At 38.8% G+C, this 17380-nt stretch overlaps 1 protein-coding gene across 1 annotated transcript; it reads left to right on the forward strand.

Annotated features, from left to right (window-relative positions):
• Positions 1-7757: 7757 nt before the first annotated feature.
• Positions 7758-10688, forward strand: LOC137819627 (peroxidase P7-like). Its single transcript, XM_068623529.1, has 3 exons — positions 7758-8105; positions 8290-8484; positions 9931-10688. Exons 1-3 carry the CDS (start codon positions 7803-7805, stop codon positions 10480-10482), a joined length of 1050 nt encoding a protein of 349 aa, XP_068479630.1. The 5' UTR covers positions 7758-7802; the 3' UTR covers positions 10483-10688.
• The last annotated feature ends 6692 nt before the right edge of the window (positions 10689-17380 follow it).

The following is a 17380-nucleotide window of genomic DNA, read 5'->3' on the forward strand; positions in this document are numbered from 1 at the left end:
TTTAAGTAGTCCCTGAGGGACTCTCCCTAGTACTGCCTTATGTCGAACAGGTCATAAGACACCCGAGGCGGCGCCTTGTTCACTATGTACTGCTCGACGAAAAGCTTCGAAAACTGCTGGAAATTGGTTATGTGGCCAGTAGGCAGGCTCACAAACCATTCCAGCGCTGTTCCCTGGAGCGTGCTCACAAACATCTTGCAATACACGGCATCCGAGCCTCCTGACAGCATCATCTGCGTGTGGAACGTGGTGAGATGTGCCTCAGGATCCTCCACGCTAGTGAAAACGGCCTTCACGGGTACCACGCTCGCAGGGATAGGCGTGTCTGTGATCGCCTGCGCTAAAGGCATGGGGAAAACGCGAGGTGGCGACGACGGCGCGACCTCTTCAACGACTGGGCGCCCTCTCTGCTCCTGGAGAGCTTGGCGCAATTCCTCAGTCACTTTGCTGAGCTCTTCATTCCTGGCCCGAGAGGCGACCAGGTCCTCATGCATCCTAGCCTGCTCTATGCGCGAGGCTTCCACATTCGCCTGCAGCGCACGCATAATCTCCACATCTGAGCCATAGTCATGGCGCCTTCAGCAGCAACGGGCGCAACTGGACTTGAACGGTTGCTTCTCATCTTTCTCATGAAAACTTAACAGATCACAATGAGCGACGAACAACACCTCCTTCAGCAACGATCGATCCAGCAATCAATCGGTCAGAACTTCGCAAACTCCAAAGAACTCCAAGAACACAACCTCGACAGCAAACCTTCACAGAAACTCGCAACTTCACCGCAGACCTTCAGTTTTTCCACCAAAACCTCTGATTCACCGGTCGAAAAGTCCGAACGAACGTCGAGGCTTCGATTTCACCGATTGAAACTTGTGCAAACAACGAAAAACCTCACCTCACCGAACAAGAACTCAAACGAACGGTGGAAAACACGAATCTACCGAACAAAGCTCGAATGAACGGCGGAAAATGGTTGCACCAGCACACAACCACATAGAAACTGCAGAAACTTCCAAGAACTCACGTTGTGGATGGGAACAAGTTTTACACGGCCCCACGGTGGGCGCCTGATGATCCTGCCTGTTGACTGGGACGCAAGAACCTTACCTCGTCAAACCTGGATCGACTTTTGCGCCGTGTTAGCCTCCGTCCTTCACCATGATTCACCTCAAGAACCTGCAAAAGACAGAACGGCGCCGCTGCGCCGATCGCGCTCCGACGCCCAAGTCAGTGACTGAACCACCAAATACTAAGAGAAAACTCAAGAACTCTAAGGAACCGTGCAAAATTCTCTCTCAGCGTACTCAAACTCTCGCAAGCGTAAAGAAGTAATCTAAACGTGCGTACCTCAGAAGTTCGTTAGAATCTCTTATATACCTGTGCACTTTCTCTCTCCTAACAGTTACACATCTGGACACGTGGCTCGTATCCAGCTGTACACGTGTCACCATCTGGAGCATCCTTGATTTGGGCGCCACTTCTTACTCTTCAGGCTTTTGGCTAAGTTACTTATGCATGAAACAACTCAGTGCATAGCTGCCTTGGAGTGTGATCTCTTCTGCGTGGCGAGTACGGGTACCTTCATACACACCTTCCCTGTGGTCTCGCCGGCCGCCTTCATGATCTACTTCTCTTGCTTCACCGTGCATGTTCAGGTAAGCCGTTACCCGACCTCAGCCTCTGGCCAGCTAGGAAATGACTTTCTGACGACTTCATCTTCGGCGATGTACTTGTTTCGGCGATCTCTAACCACTAGGTCGTCTGGGTTCGCATCCGGCGACTTCATCTCAATCCTGGTGACCGCCGGTTTAGGTATGCTAGAGATCGGAGCACGCCAACTTAATAACTGGCGACCACACGAGCCCCCGACTTCCTTCCCTTCTGCCAGCCATGGGCCCCGCTCAACACGCCTGCATAATAGCTTGCTGCCACGTCCTCACTTCCGACTACCAGGGCAGTACAGTAGCAGAGGCATTACATACTTTCGTTGTCTGGCCTAGACATCTCGTCAGACCTATAGACTCTATGGTATATATTTGCACTAATACTAATAGAATTATATATCAGATATATTACATTCTAACTAATTTAAGAATTTTTTTGTTTTGATGAGTAGTAGGAACCTAAGACAAATCTGCCTCTGGGAAAGAAGAAAATAGTCTCCATTGATGATCCTCTGGCGGCATTGGTGGAAGTTGCTACAACTTTAGATACAACCGTCTTAGAGGTTCCATGGGATGCCAATGTTTTTGGAAGGCATAGTAATCTACCGTTGTACGTTCACATGTCTGATTTGTTGGACCTTGCATCCGGAGATCAAGAGATTAACATAACAGTTCTGCAATTATGGATGATGTAAGTTCAAATTTTAAAATCTGTATACTTTTGATTTATTAAATATATTAGTACTAACTTATTGAAATTTAGGTATATTTCTGGATTATGCTTTGATGAGGGGAAACACAATATATATGGGTTTTTAGACCCTCAAATCACTCAATCAATTGGAAACAAGAAGTCGGAAACACAAACATACATCACCACTGCCTTAAAGAATGGTGGAAAACACATTTATTTTGATCCGTACATCCATGAGTAAGTTCTTATTTATTAAATAAGTTTTAATAAATTATTGAAATAAGAGAAACTAATTAACTGATTTGTTATACAGGCGTCATTGGCAACTATTGATCATATCTGTTCAAGATCATACCGCTGCATGGTTTTGCTCCTTGCATAAAAAACCTCCTGCCTATTTTAAAAACATTATAGATAAGTACGACAGTTTCATTTAACATTTATTATTACTTATATATTATATATTATATAATGTTATGTATTCTAACATGAAATCTTATTATTTTAGTGCTTACTCTGGATATAATATGTTGTGTGGGAGGAGAACTTCAAGCGCACAAAAACTCACTTGGATGTACCTTAAGGTATTTAAAGTATATTTGTTCACTTAATTTAATGTGTTTCACTCATTCATTTAATACATTTATTTTCACATGCAGTCCAACAGGCAACCTGAAAATTATGAGTGCGGTTATTATGTTATGCAGTGGATGTTGACTATTTTGCAAGCTGAAATTAAGAAAGGTTGGGATAAGGTAATACCTCAATACAAGAAACACTTTAATTTGAGATTTATTATTCATGCACTAATTCAAAATATTTCAAATGTCACAGTTGTTCAACGACCAACACCCGCTAGATTTAGAAGGATTGGAGTATGTGAGAACAACATGGTCAAAGTATTTTGTAACCATGTATAACACTCTAGTATAGATAAATCATTACAATGACAAATTTTTCATATATTACCAAACTTTTTTGTATAATGTTATAATTTGTTGTATGTAATTTTTATATTTAAATTATGATTTGAAATGTTTTTATTTTCTGGAATTGAAAACTTTATGCAGGTTGTTTGAGATTTTTTAAAAAATAAAATTTTTATTTTTTTAAAATACATATAACGACGGTTCCACTTGGAACCATCTTTAAAAGGCATATTTACAATGACGGTTCCTCTGGGAACCGTCTTTAAAAGTCCCTTAAAGTTTCCAAAAAAAAAATCACAATCCACCTTTAACGACGGCTTCCACAACCGTCGCTATAAGTCGGAGTTTTAACGACGGTTCCCAAAACCGTCGTGAAAAATCCATACCTTTTAACAAAGCCTGTAATAACGACGGTTCTGAAACCGTCTTTAAATGTTGATTTTAACCGTCGTTAATCTACCTTTTTGTACTGGTGTCAAAGAGGGGTTAAGAGGACGCATTCTACATATCATAAACTCTAGTGTAGAATAGTTTTTACATTTTTGTCAAAAGTAACATAGTTTAATTCTTTTGTATTTTTGTTGAAACATGCAAAGTGGTACCTAAAATGCTAACCTAAGTTTAATTAGAGTTTCCTACTCCTAATTAAACTTAGGTCCAACCCACATTTAACCTAAGTGGAGCGTAAGGTTCTAGAACTCCTAGCACATGGAAGAATTCTAGAACCTACCTCACATGTGCTGAATTTTGGAGCCACCTTCCCATGTGCCAACATTTGAATGTCCCTCCAATTCTCTTTTCATTTTCAGCCCACTCTTGCTATATATAAAGGAGCTTAGGTCATGTAAATTCAAGATTAATTCATTAGTGAAATGCTGCCAATTTTGTGTCATTCTCACTCTTTGCCTAAAACCTCTTAGGAATAGGCTCTTAATCTTCCAAACGTCACCTTCCAAGTGAGATGACCTCACCACTCACTCTTCATACTTAGCATACACCTTCAAGGAGTCCATCTCTCTACGTGAGATCCTTGTTCCACCTTCAATCCATGGAGCTTCCGCAAATCACCTCAAAAACCACAAAGAAGAAGACACAAATCCATCATGGATAACGGTCTGATAGCAGGTAGCCTGATAAGCACAACAAACACTCGTTAAGATATAGGCTCTAAATGACTTTGATAGCATATTAAGAATTGGACTTTAATCATAACTCAACCTAATAAAATCGGTTTATAAGGTGAGGTTTGACCACATATATACTATAAATATCCTAATCTTTCGTGAGATCTCTAACACACACCCTTCACGTCGAGGTTGTCAACTCGTACGTGAACATATTATGGGTGGTCTGATAATGATTCGGTAACAAGTGACCTGATAAACTCAACACAAACTCGGTAGAATAGACTCAAAATGACTCTCATATCATATTAAAAATTAAACTTTAAGTTTAACTAAACCTTATAAAACTTACTTATAAAGTGAAGTTTATAATTCCTGATATACTATGAAATGTTGGTATTTCCATGGGACCTTCAACAATTTATCTGTCTAAATTGGCTGTCTATTACCGTAGATTAATCACATGTAAATTGCAGCTTCTTGCTGAACACTTCATCGAGAAAAAAAGTTGTCGTTCGTATGTGTAGTTTGTTTAGGTAGCTTTATTTTATCCGGAAAAAAGTTATATCAATACTTTTTAACTTGTAGTGTTTGAAAAGAAGACTTTTTTGAGCTTGACTCACTTTTCTATCTTTCGTACTGGACTTTGTGAGCTGGCGTGAAGGGAAATTATATATAATCAAAATGATACCTAATATTGAAGTGTGTGCTGAATTGAAAATTTTCAAAGCACATGGAAATTAATTACATTTATGTAATTCTTATAATTTTCTCTTTTTTTTTTACAATGTTATAAGTTTTTTTTATCAAAAAATATTATAAATTAAAATCGAAACACTTGTGTTTCAATCTTTTTACACAAATCTAAATAGTTCAAAAATTTGTTCTCAACACATAAGCTGGTATCTGCCCCGCACAAAATACTACTAACTTCAAAATGTATAAATCAATATCTTACTACAAGAAAATCATTAAATAAAAACTAATTTTAGAGACAAAAAATAATTAGTTGCTATATTGACTAAATTAGATACCATTTTAGAAACTAACAAAAATTTTGGTTTCTAAATTAGTTTTATTATTGTTAAATGGTTTTTAAATTGGTATCTAAAAATTAGCAATCAAGATTTTTGCTACCAAAATTAGAATCTAAATAATTGGTAGTTAAAACTTTGGTAGCTTATTAGATACCAATTTAGAAACTATTTAACAATAATAGAAACTAATTTAGAAACCAGAAATTTTTTTAGTTTCTAAAATGTTCTCTAATTTAGTTACTATTGTAACTAATTATTTTGGTATCTAAAAATTAGTTTCTATTTGATGATTTTCTTGTAGTGTCTACACATATCCTCCCAAACAAAGAGTTCCAAGTCTACAATTACACATTGGATTTGCTAACTATCATATTTTGAAAATATTTAGATTCCTCCTCTGTGTGTTGTAAACTCTAGATGCGGTATATAGAGGAATTCAATATGGAGGAGGGATGTCTGTCATGTGTGAGTCTAAGGTTGAAACAGTAAATCATCTTTTCTTCGCATGTACAAAGTGACTTTAGAGTGTGGTATATGTTTGATGTTTGGGCAGGTAGAGTTTTTGTACATTGTGATAACGTTATACAACATTATGAACAAATAGGCTTTACGGATCTAAACTACTTGGGAAATTGTGTCTGGAGATGTATGTGGTTTGTCATTATTTGGGGAATTTGGAATCATAGAAATAGGATAACTTTTAGTAATGCAGTGGTGGATCCTGTTGAAATATTTGTTATGGCCCAAGTATAGGTGTGGATAAGGGTAACCTATAAATTTCCAAAGTCAAAATTTTCTTATTCTGATGATGTATTAATGTATATGAATATTTAAAATCACTACATTGTTGGTTAACATCTTTTCTCTTCTCTTTGATTGGTTTTGTTTTGGATGAGAGAAAATTCCGTTTGATACAACTATAGCCACAACTGATGCCTTAGAGCTGCACTAGATAGCAAGGAAGCAATTTTCTTTCCTCATGTTATCATATTTTATATCTTAAACTTGAGCTAAGTTGTTGGTTTTTTTTTTGGTAGATGTAATATGATGTATATCTACTAATTTTCTTATAAAGATTTAGGCTTACTAGTTTTATAGGTGCAGAATATGGTTTATGTTTTGGCCATTTTTTTCTGGCAACCTCACCTCTCTAGCTTTGTAGATTTTTTTGTACATGAGTTGAAGTATCTCAAATATTTTCATTTATTTTATTTTTTTATTATTGATTAAAAAAATATTTTTACTTATTAAAAATAGTTAAAATATTTAACATCACCTTAGAATCACCTTAGAGTTGGCTAAGTGACTATTAGTGTTTTACATTAAGTAAACTCTATTAATATCAGGTTAATCAACGCTAATCCAACACTAACACAAAAATTTATTTATTAAAAAAAGTTAAAAATAATTAACGTACGTCATTTAAAGTTAACTAAGTCGATTATCAACCGCGATGTTCTATGTGAATCCATGTTGGAAGGACATCATACCAAAGTCGTACAACTAGACCTAGGGTTTCTTCTCATTCTTCTTTGACATCCAAGGGAGAGATCGGAGGCATTTGGCCCGTTGAATAATTTAAAATAATTTTATATTTTTAATTTTTTGAAAAAATATTAACCTTTCGCATCGTATTAGAATTATTCTAATAGCATGACAGTTTCATTTAGATTAATATTTAAAAGTTAATTTAATATTTTTTAAATTGATGCAATAAGAATTTTCACTTATTTAATCAGTTTCTTCCGAGGGAAAAAATAAGTTTATTCGTTAAAAAATGTAAAACCATGAACTCGTTTTTAATTTTAAGAAAAATATTACTTTTCTAATTACTTTTCTGAAGAAATCATTGAGTTTTTTTATTAATTTAATAAAAAGTAAAGTTTGTTTCATACTAAATAGAGTAAAAATATCTGTTTTATAACTATTTTTTAAAAATAAAATATTATATTATAATAAAATAATAATTTATTTAAATGTTAAATAAATATAAACAGTGTTAAATATAATTTATTTAATAAAAAAATATAATCCAATGCATATTCCCCTTTTAACTGTTTACACCTTTTTGTCATTATTTGTTGGGGTTGGCGTGCGGATATAAATTATCAACTAATACAGTGGACTAGATCAATCACTCAAGTATTCTTTATTTTAGTATCACTTTCTTAACTCTTAATCCATACCGATAATGAAGATTTTGTTGAGGTGAAATGGTCTTTTTAATAGGCTCAGTCCACAATCACTAGGTATGATATGGTGCAATTTCTATATAATTTTTATGAATCAACAATAAGATATTGTATTTCTCATTTCGCAGCACACGTCTCAGTGTCTCTATAAATGCAACTACTATGACACATAGAAAATCAAATAAATTCCAGTACATAATATCTGTTTCAGCATTTATCAGTCATTACATATTTCTGCTAATCAATACAATGGCATCGCAAGGGTATTTCTCTGTTGTTCTCCATGCCTTTGTGCTTGCAACTGTTGCAACCTTAGGTTTCTCTCAGTTGTCACCTAATTACTATGATTACTCCTGCCCCAATGCTTTGAGCACCATCAAAAGTGTGGTAGAGGCTGCAGTGCAGAAAGAGAACCGTATGGGCGCTTCATTGCTACGCTTGCACTTCCATGATTGTTTTGTTAACGTAAGACTGTGCATGCATGCATGCATCTATCTAGGTTATTCAAAACAAATATATATGTACCTTGGTAATTTATGCATGTGTTTTTATACATCAACCAGTATTTGATTCTCTCTCTCTCTCTCTCTTTCTCTTTTCATGATGTATAATACCTTAAGATGTCATTTTTGTAATGGTGATTCATCAGGGTTGTGATGGTTCAATTCTTCTAGACCCTTCACCTACCATTGACAGTGAAAAGAATGCACTTCCAAATGTTCGGTCTCTGAGAGGATTTGAAGTGGTTGATGAGATCAAGCAGGCTGTGGACGAAGCATGTGGAAAACCAGTGGTTTCTTGTGCAGACATATTGGCTATTGTCGCTCGTGACTCTGTTGTTGCGGTGAGTAATTAATAGATCAATTATTACTAATTTTAACGCAAAATGCTGAATTAATTAAATTTTAACTACTTTATTTATTATATTTAAGTTTACAGATACATAATATTTAAAGTATGGTAAATACTTTCCTTCAAATTTTTAATCTTTTTTTCTCCATCTGGCAACTTGTTTTATTATTATAGGGTTTCATTTTTACGGAGTACAAAAGAAACTATATGTTACTAGTTAATTAAAAATCATTATAAGTATGACTATTAAAATATAATTATTATAAAAATTAATAAATTTATAATTCATGATAGTTTATTATTGAATGACAGTATACAAATTCTTTACACAATTGATAATTAATGTTTATGTTGTTTCAAATAAATCAATTTTTAGTTTTATATCCCTGAAAATTGTAGCAGTTCTTTTTTTCTTACTAATTTTTTAAAATTGATAAAATGTTAAAATATATTTGTAATTATTACCATTGCAATGGAATATAATGGTTGACGTAAACCCTATTTCAATAATCATTCTTTTATTATGCTTACACCATTTTGAATTGAATTGGTCGACAGTGAAATACTTATATGATGAAATGTATTTTTTTCCCTTCCAAAGTCAAAAGCCAAATAATACAAAAACGTAATAGTATAATTTTATTATTTTCTAGGTAATCACCGACTAAGTCCGAATAACCCATCGCTGGATTCTCAACCTACATATAAAATATTTTGTATGTCACAGAGAGGGTGATTATGACATTATTGTTTGTTTTATTATTAAAGATTAAATAAATTAAAAGGGAAGTGTGCGAGCTCTTATAGACGACATTCATCTATTTCTCTAAGAAACTATTTAACTTATCTCATCTAAAAAATTATTTAACTTGTAAAGATGAACATATAAAATATATATATATATATATATATGTGTGTGTGTGTGTGTGTGTTTGTGGGGGGGGGGGGAGCATAAATGCCACATTGTTTTCTGACCATTTACGGAATACAAATTTCTGTCATCGCTTTTATCAAAACATTTATGAGCATGTGACTTAAAATAAACACAATTTTAAGAATATTATAAAAAAAATTATAAATAATAACTTTTATTACTTAGTTTAACACTATGAATAATAAGTATTGTCTACAAGGAAACGTTTTCTTTCACACTACATTTTTATCTACATTCATTTTACAATTGCTCTTCATAATAAAATATTTTATAATAATAATAAATACATTCATTTCACAATTGCTTTTGATAATAAAATATTTTATAATAATAATAACTTATAAAATTATAAATATAAATGTAAGAAAAAAATAAGAGTGTGAAACTATCGTTACAATTAATAAAATTAGTACATATCCATGCAGAATATAGCATATTTATTTTTCGTATAACATATGAATGAAACAAGTTGTGAATTGTGAACAATAATTATGCCCCATGTAGTTAGGGGGCCCAACCTGGGAAGTGCAACTGGGGAGAAGAGACTCCACCACAGCAAGCCGTGAAGCAGCAAATGCAAACATTCCAGCACCATTTTTCAGCCTCTCTGAACTCATCACCAACTTCAAGAACCATGGTCTTGATGAGAAGGATCTTGTTGTTCTTTCTGGAGGCCACACCATTGGATATGCACGTTGTGCTAACTTTAAGGCCCATATCTACAATGACTCAAACATCGATCCCGACTTTGCACAATATCTCAAATACATTTGCCCTAGAAATGGTGGTGACCAGAACCTCTCTCCTTTGGACTCAACAGCCGCGAACTTTGACGTAGCCTATTACTCTAATTTGGTTAACAAGAATGGACTTCTTCACTCTGATCAAGAACTCTTCAATGGTGGTTCTACTGATGCACTTGTCCAGCAGTACAGCTACGATAACGAAGCTTTCTTCGAAGACTTCGCGAGTTCTATGATTAAGATGGGAAATATTCAGCCCATTACTGGGGATCAAGGTCAAGTTCGTGTTAATTGCAGAAAAGTGAACTACTGAAGGAAAATAAGTGAGGTGTATGCTGATATATGCTTATGTATTAGAAATCTGAAGTTTAAAATCAATTCTGCATTTATATATGTCATCAATTGCTAAGTATGTGTGCATTCTCTTCTTTGATTGTGGGAATATCTATAAACATTGATAAACTATTGTTGAGTGTATGGAATAAATAAGTTCCTTTGTATGTTCAAAAATGGGATTCTTAATACACTAGCCAAAAGCTAGATCAGCCTAATTTCTCTTTATGCCTTGTGACGGATTTATGAATATTTATGAGAAAAAAGATGACAGATTATGATCGTGGTTTTAAATCACATTTTTCTTGCAATTAGGTGAAAAAAAATTCAAATTAAAAAATCCAATTCATAATTATCCAAATTCATATTAATTTTGAACCATTTAAATGAATTTATCTCAAATCTAAATCCAAATCCATATTTTTTATTTTAATTGGATATGAATTAGATATAGATTAGATACATTTTTGGATTATTCAAATTGCATTTTGGGTTGGATTTTGACTTGGCCCGATCCAAGTTGAGCGAAGACAATTCGGGCCCAGGTTGAGCAAAGTCGGCCCAAGTCCACGTCGAGCTATGTCGTCCGGGCCTAAGTCGAATTGAGTCGATATGGGCCAAAGTCGAGCCAAGTCATTTTGGGCCAAAGTCGAACAAAGTCATTTTGGGCCAAAGTCAAGCCGAGTCAACCCTGGACCAAGTCGAGCTAAGTGGTCAATATTGAGTCGACCCGAGTCGGCCGGGGTCGATATTGAGCCAAGTTGGCTCATGCCAATGTCTAGTCGAGCCGGTCCAAGCCTATGTCAAGCTGAGTCTTTCAGGTCCGATATTGAGTCGAGCGGGCCCGGGTCGATATCCAGACGATCGGGTCAGGACTAATGTCGAGCCGAGCGGGCCCAGGCCGATGTCGAGCCGAGCAGAACCAGGTCTAGGTTGATGTCAAGCCGAGCGGGCCAAGGCCGATATTAAGTCGAGAGGGTCGGGGAAGATGTCGAGCCGAGCGGGCTCGATCCCATGTCGACACGAGCACGCCCAAGTCCATGTCGAGCCGAGTGGGCTCGGGCCCATGTCGAGCCGAGTTGTCTAAGGCCCATGTCGAGCCTAGCAAGCCCGGGCAAAAGTCAAGCCAAGCAAAGCCGGGACGATGTCGAGTCGTATGGGCCCAGATCGATGTCGAGTCGCCTGAGCCGATGTCGAGCCAAGCAGTCCGAGCTGATGTCGAGACGAGCGGGCCCAAACTGATGTCGAGACGTGCGAGCCCAGGCTGATGTCGAGACGAATGGGCTCGGGCTGATGTCGAGAAGAGCGGGCCCAGGCTGATGTCGCGACAAGCGGACCCGGGTTGATGTCGAATCGAGTGAGCCCATATCGATGGTCGATCGGGGCCGGGCCGATGTCGAGTCGAGCGGGCCCAAGCCAATGTCGAGCCGAGCGGGACCAGGCCGATGTCGAGTTGTTTGGGCCTGGGCCGATTTTGAGTCGTGGGGGTCGGGGCCGATGTCGAGTCGTGCGGTCCTGAGTCGATTTTGAGACATTCTAGCCCGGGTCGATGTCGAAACGAGCGGGCCTGAGCCAATGTCGAGTCGAGCGGGCTCGGGCCGATGTCGAGGCAAGCGGGCCCGGTCTGATGTCGAGGCGAGCTGGTCGGGTCGATGTCGAGTCGTTCGGGCCCGGGCCGATGTCGAGTCGTGCGGGTCGGGGCAGATGTCGAGTCATCTGGACCGGGGCCGATGTCGAGTCGTCCGGGCCGGGGCCGATGTCGAGTTGTCCGGGCCCGGACCGATGTTGTGTTGTCCAGGTCCGGACCGATGTAGAGTCATTCGGGCCAGGGCCGATGTCAAGTTGTTCGGGTCGGGGCCGATGTTGAGTTGTCCAGGCCGGGGCCGATGTCGAGTTGTCCGTTGTCCGAGCCCAAATCGATGTCGAGCCGTCTGAGTCTGGGCCGATGTAGAGCCTAGTTGGTCGACGTCCAGGTTGAGTTGACTTAGGTCCAGTTTGAGCCAAGTTAGTATGTGTCCATATCAAAATGGATTTAATGTAATTGACAAAATGGGTTCAATATAATTAACAAAGTGGATTTAATGTAGATTTAATCCGCTTTAAATGGATTTTAAAATATCCAAATATATTTGATCTAGTTAAAATTGATATGAATTTTAAATTCAATCCATTTATTTGGATTTAGATTTAGATTGGGTTTTAGAAAATCCAATCCATACCCACCCCTACTCGCAATTGTGTTAATGATTACAACCATGCAACTGCACTATTGTTATTGGGTATCTCTGAAAACTGTAAGAGTTTGCAATTGTGGTGATTTTTTTTATCCACAACAATAATAAATAAATGTAAAGTATTTTAAAGATATTTTAACCCTTAATGTTGAACTTACTATGTTAACATAATTCCAAACATTAAAAAAAATTAAATTTATCGAAATTTTTTTATTCATAAATATGAATTCGTAAATAAATTCAATATTATCTACGTATATTATTCACATATTAGGTAAACTGAACACTAATTATTATTCACGAATCTGAATTCTTAAATAAATTTTAGTATTATATACAGATTATTATCAACAGATCTCTATTCATAGGTAAATTTTACATTATCCACAAATTTTATCCATAAATTGATATCCATAAATAAATTTAATATTATTATTAATATAAATATTTTTTTAACATTATTAATAATATTAATATTTTTATTCTTATTATAATAATAATCATAATTGTACCTGTTGTGGAGAGATGGGACCTAGGCACGGTCGGTTGACGTAGTGTAATTATTGACGTGTCGATCTTCTTCTCCTTCGGTCGGTCGTTCCTTCTAGGTGTCTCCTTCAGTCGGTCGCTCCTTCTTGGTGTCTCCTTCGGTCGGGCGGGGGAGGGTACCTGCGAAGGCACTCCAACGCTCAAGTGAGTATGAGATTCTAAGTGTGGTTTAGTGAATGAGTGAGAACGTACCTTTCTCTGGCTTGGGCACGGTATTTATAGGATTACCTAATGGGCTTTCCACCCCTTTGGGCTCAGGGTGGTTATGGATAGGTCTTTGCCAGTTGTGCTCCAGAATACCCGGGGAATATATCTTTAAATGCGTATTCCTTATTCTTCGGAGGTGTATCTTAACCACCTTATCTTGTTACATAAATATCAATATATCTTTAAATGCGTATTCCTTATTCTTCGGAGGTGTATCTTAACCACCTTATCTTGTTACATAAATATCAATATATCTTTAAATGCGTATTCCTTATTCTTCAGAAGTGTATCTTAACCACCTTATCTTGTTACATAAATATCAATATATCTTTAAATGCGTTCGGTCGGTCGGCCGCGTGCGTTCGTCCGGTGCCTATCGGTACACTTGCCCCCCAGGCTCAAGGGGAATAAAAGCCGAAGAGTCGTAATGATTGTTGTGCATTTCGATGTGTCAGGCATTAAATGTAACGGAATGATGGGACGTGCTCTTTTGGTCGGATGGGACAGAGATCGATCCGACGGTGGAGATCGAGTGACGGTTCGACTTCCGAATGGCTGAGGTCGTAGGACGAATGTGCATCTGACGGTTGAGGGAAGAAGAGGAATGCTATAAATAGCGTTCGCATTTATTGACGGCCGGTTTGGAGATTGCTTCCCACCTACTCTCCACCATCCCTACAACGAAGTTGATGGTGGAGACTTTAGAACTGCAAAGCCGGGCGCTCGTGGCGAGCCGAACGGTGATCGAGGAACTTGAGAGAGTTACGACCATCACCGTTCCTCGCTTGAAGAAGGAAGTCACGGAAGCAAACCAAGCTTCAAAGGCGTCGGTCGGGATGGTCGAGAAGCTAAAAGGCCAACTGGAGGAGGAGCGGGCGGCCGTAAGGGCGTGTGAAGAGCAAAAAAGAGGGTTTGAGGTGCAATTGAAGGATGGGGCCGACCGGGAGGAGGCCCTCAAAGCTGAAGTGAAAAAATGCCAAGACTTTATGCTCCGCATAAGTGAGGAGTACTTCCGGCTGGGTCTTCAACAGGCGGCTTTATGCTCCAATCACGTTAAAGTAATGATAATTCTGATGTCGAACGAGGCATAAATAATTCTGATTACGTTAAAGTAATGATTCTGATGCCGAACGAGGCATAAATAATTCCGATTACGTTAATGATAATTCTGATGCCGAACGAGGCATAAATAATTCTGATTACGTTAAAGTAATGATAATTCTGATGCTGAACGAGGCATAAATAATTCTGATTACGTTAAAGTAATGATTCTGATGCTGAACGAGGCATAAATAATTCCGATTACGTTAATGATAATTCTGATGCCGAACGAGGCATAAATAATTCTGATGCCGAACGAGGCATAAATAATTCTGATTACGTTAATGATAATTCTGATGCCGAACGAGGCATAAATAATTCCGATTACGTTAAAGTAATGATAATTCTGATGCCGAACGAGGCATAAATAATTCCGATTACGTTAAAGTAATGATAATTCTGATGCCGAACGAGGCATAAATAAGAGTAATAAAAGGAATAGGAGACTTGGATTTTAATTTATAGTGCCTCGTTAAAACCTTCTCGGTCGTAAACCCTCCTTAGGGAAAAGCCGACCGAGCGAGGAAAGAGTACACTTTGATTAAGTTCAACTGTAATAAAATTTGAGATGCGTGGCATTCCACGTTCTTGGTATGTCCTTCCCAGATAAATGTTCTAAGTAATAGGCTCCACCAGCTGCTATGTCTGCTATGCGAAATGGCCCTTCCCAATTGCTAGAAAACTTGCCACCTTCCTTTCGGGCGTCACCTCGCATTCGCCATACTAAGTCACCTTTGTGGAACTGTCTTGGTTTAACTTTGGAGTTGTACCGTCTGGCTGCCCTGATTTTGCATGCTTCTTCGCGAATTTTACACTTGTCCCGAAGTTCGTTGATAAGATCTAGGCCAACAGAGAGACTTTCCTCGTTCAGGTCAAGATCAAGGGTTTGTCGGCGGAGGGAAGGTTCTCCAATTTCGACGGGGATCATGGCTTCGGTGCCATATGTTAGGCTGTACGGCGTTTCTTGTGTGGTCGTTTGGGGGGTACAGCGATATGCCCATAATACTTCTAAGAGTTCTTCGGTCCAGTTACCTTTGGCTGGGCCAAGACGTTTCCTCAACTCGTTCAGAATGACTTTGTTGGCGGCTTCTGCTTGGCCGTTTGTTTGCGAATGTTCAACCGAGCTGGCAATATGTTTGATGTGGAGCTTCGCGTAAAATTCAGCTAAGGTGCGGTCGGTAAATTGTCGGCCGTTATCAGTGATGATGATCTGAGGAAGGCCGAAACGACAAACAATATTTTTCCATACGAAATTTTGAACGTTGCGAGCGGTGATTGTGGGTAGAGGCTCAGCTTCAATCCACTTGGTGAAGTAGTCTATGCCGACCAGTAAGAATTTACATTGGCCTTTGCCGGGGGCGAAAGGACCAATAATGTCCATACCCCATTGAATGAACGGCCAGGGTGAGAGCATATAATGGAGTTCCTCTGGTTTTTGGTGAGACAGAGTACCGAATTCTTGACATTTAAGGCATTTGCGGATGAAGTTGGTACAATCACCTTGGACGGTTGGCCAATAGTAGCCGGCTCGGAGTACTTTAGCGGCCATTGTTCGCGCACCAGAATGAGTACCACATATTCCTTCGTGCAATTCCTGGATGACATAAGAGGCCTGATCGGGTGTTAAACATTTGAGGAGTGGTCTGGTATATCCACGACGATAGAGATCGTCACCTATTAGGATGAACCGGGCAGTTTTCTGCTTCATGGTTTTCTCAGAACTGGGACTACACGTACCATTAAGCAGATATTCTTTGATGGGGGTGATCCAGGTGGATTCTGAGTCGATCATTAGACATTCTTGTAGATCGATGCTCGGCCGTGCCAGCGTGACATGGATTACTGACTGGTGTACTCCTTTTCTTTTTGTGGTTGCTAGCCGGGATAAGGCATCCGCGCGAGTGTTGTGATCGCGGCGGACGTGTTGCAAAGATATTGCTGAGAATGTATCCATCAATTATTTGACGAAGTGGTAGTACTGCTGCAGCAAGCTTTCCCGTACTTCGTACTCGTCATTGAGCTGTCCGATGACGAGTCTGGAATCGCTTTTACAAATTAGTCTACTGATTTCCAATTCTTGGGCTAAGTGTAAGCCGGCTATAAGGGCTTCGTACTCAGCTTGGTTGTTGGAAGTCTTGAATTCAAATTTCAAAGCTTGTTCAATAACAATCTCGCCGGGTCCTTCCAACACAACTCCCGCGCCGCACGACCGTTCATTGGAGGAGCCGTCAACGTGCAAAATCCAAGATGGATGGTCGTCCTTAGCCAAACATGGCGTGAGTTCGGCTGCGAAGTCAGCAAGGGCTTGCGACTTGATGGCTCCTCTTGGCAGGTACTGTATATGGAATTCTGATAATTCTATTGCCCAGCTAATCATTCGTCCGGCTAAGTCTGGTTTGGCCAGAATCTTCATGATAGGATAGTTTGTCCGAACAATGATGCGATGGTTTTGAAAATACATGTGCATTCGTCGGGATGTAATGATTAGAGCCATGGCTACCTTTTCGATTGTCTGGTACCGAACCTCGGCGCCGTGGAGGGCGCGGCTGACGAAATAAACTGGACGTTCTTCGGAATTAATTTCTTGGACTAAGACTGAACTAACAGCTTCGTTTGAAACGGCTAGGTAGACTATGATCGGCTCTCGAGCGTCTGGTTTCTGGATGACCGGTGGGGAGGACAAAATTTTTTTTAATTGGAGGAAGATTTCTTCACATTCGGGCGTCCATTCGAAGTGAGATGCTTTTTTCAATAATCGGGCTATGGGTCTTGTCCTTTCTGCGAGTT

The sequence above is a fragment of the Phaseolus vulgaris genome, chromosome 10 (assembly GCF_000499845.2).
Source record: "Phaseolus vulgaris cultivar G19833 chromosome 10, P. vulgaris v2.0, whole genome shotgun sequence".
Lineage (NCBI taxonomy): Eukaryota > Viridiplantae > Streptophyta > Magnoliopsida > Fabales > Fabaceae > Phaseolus > Phaseolus vulgaris.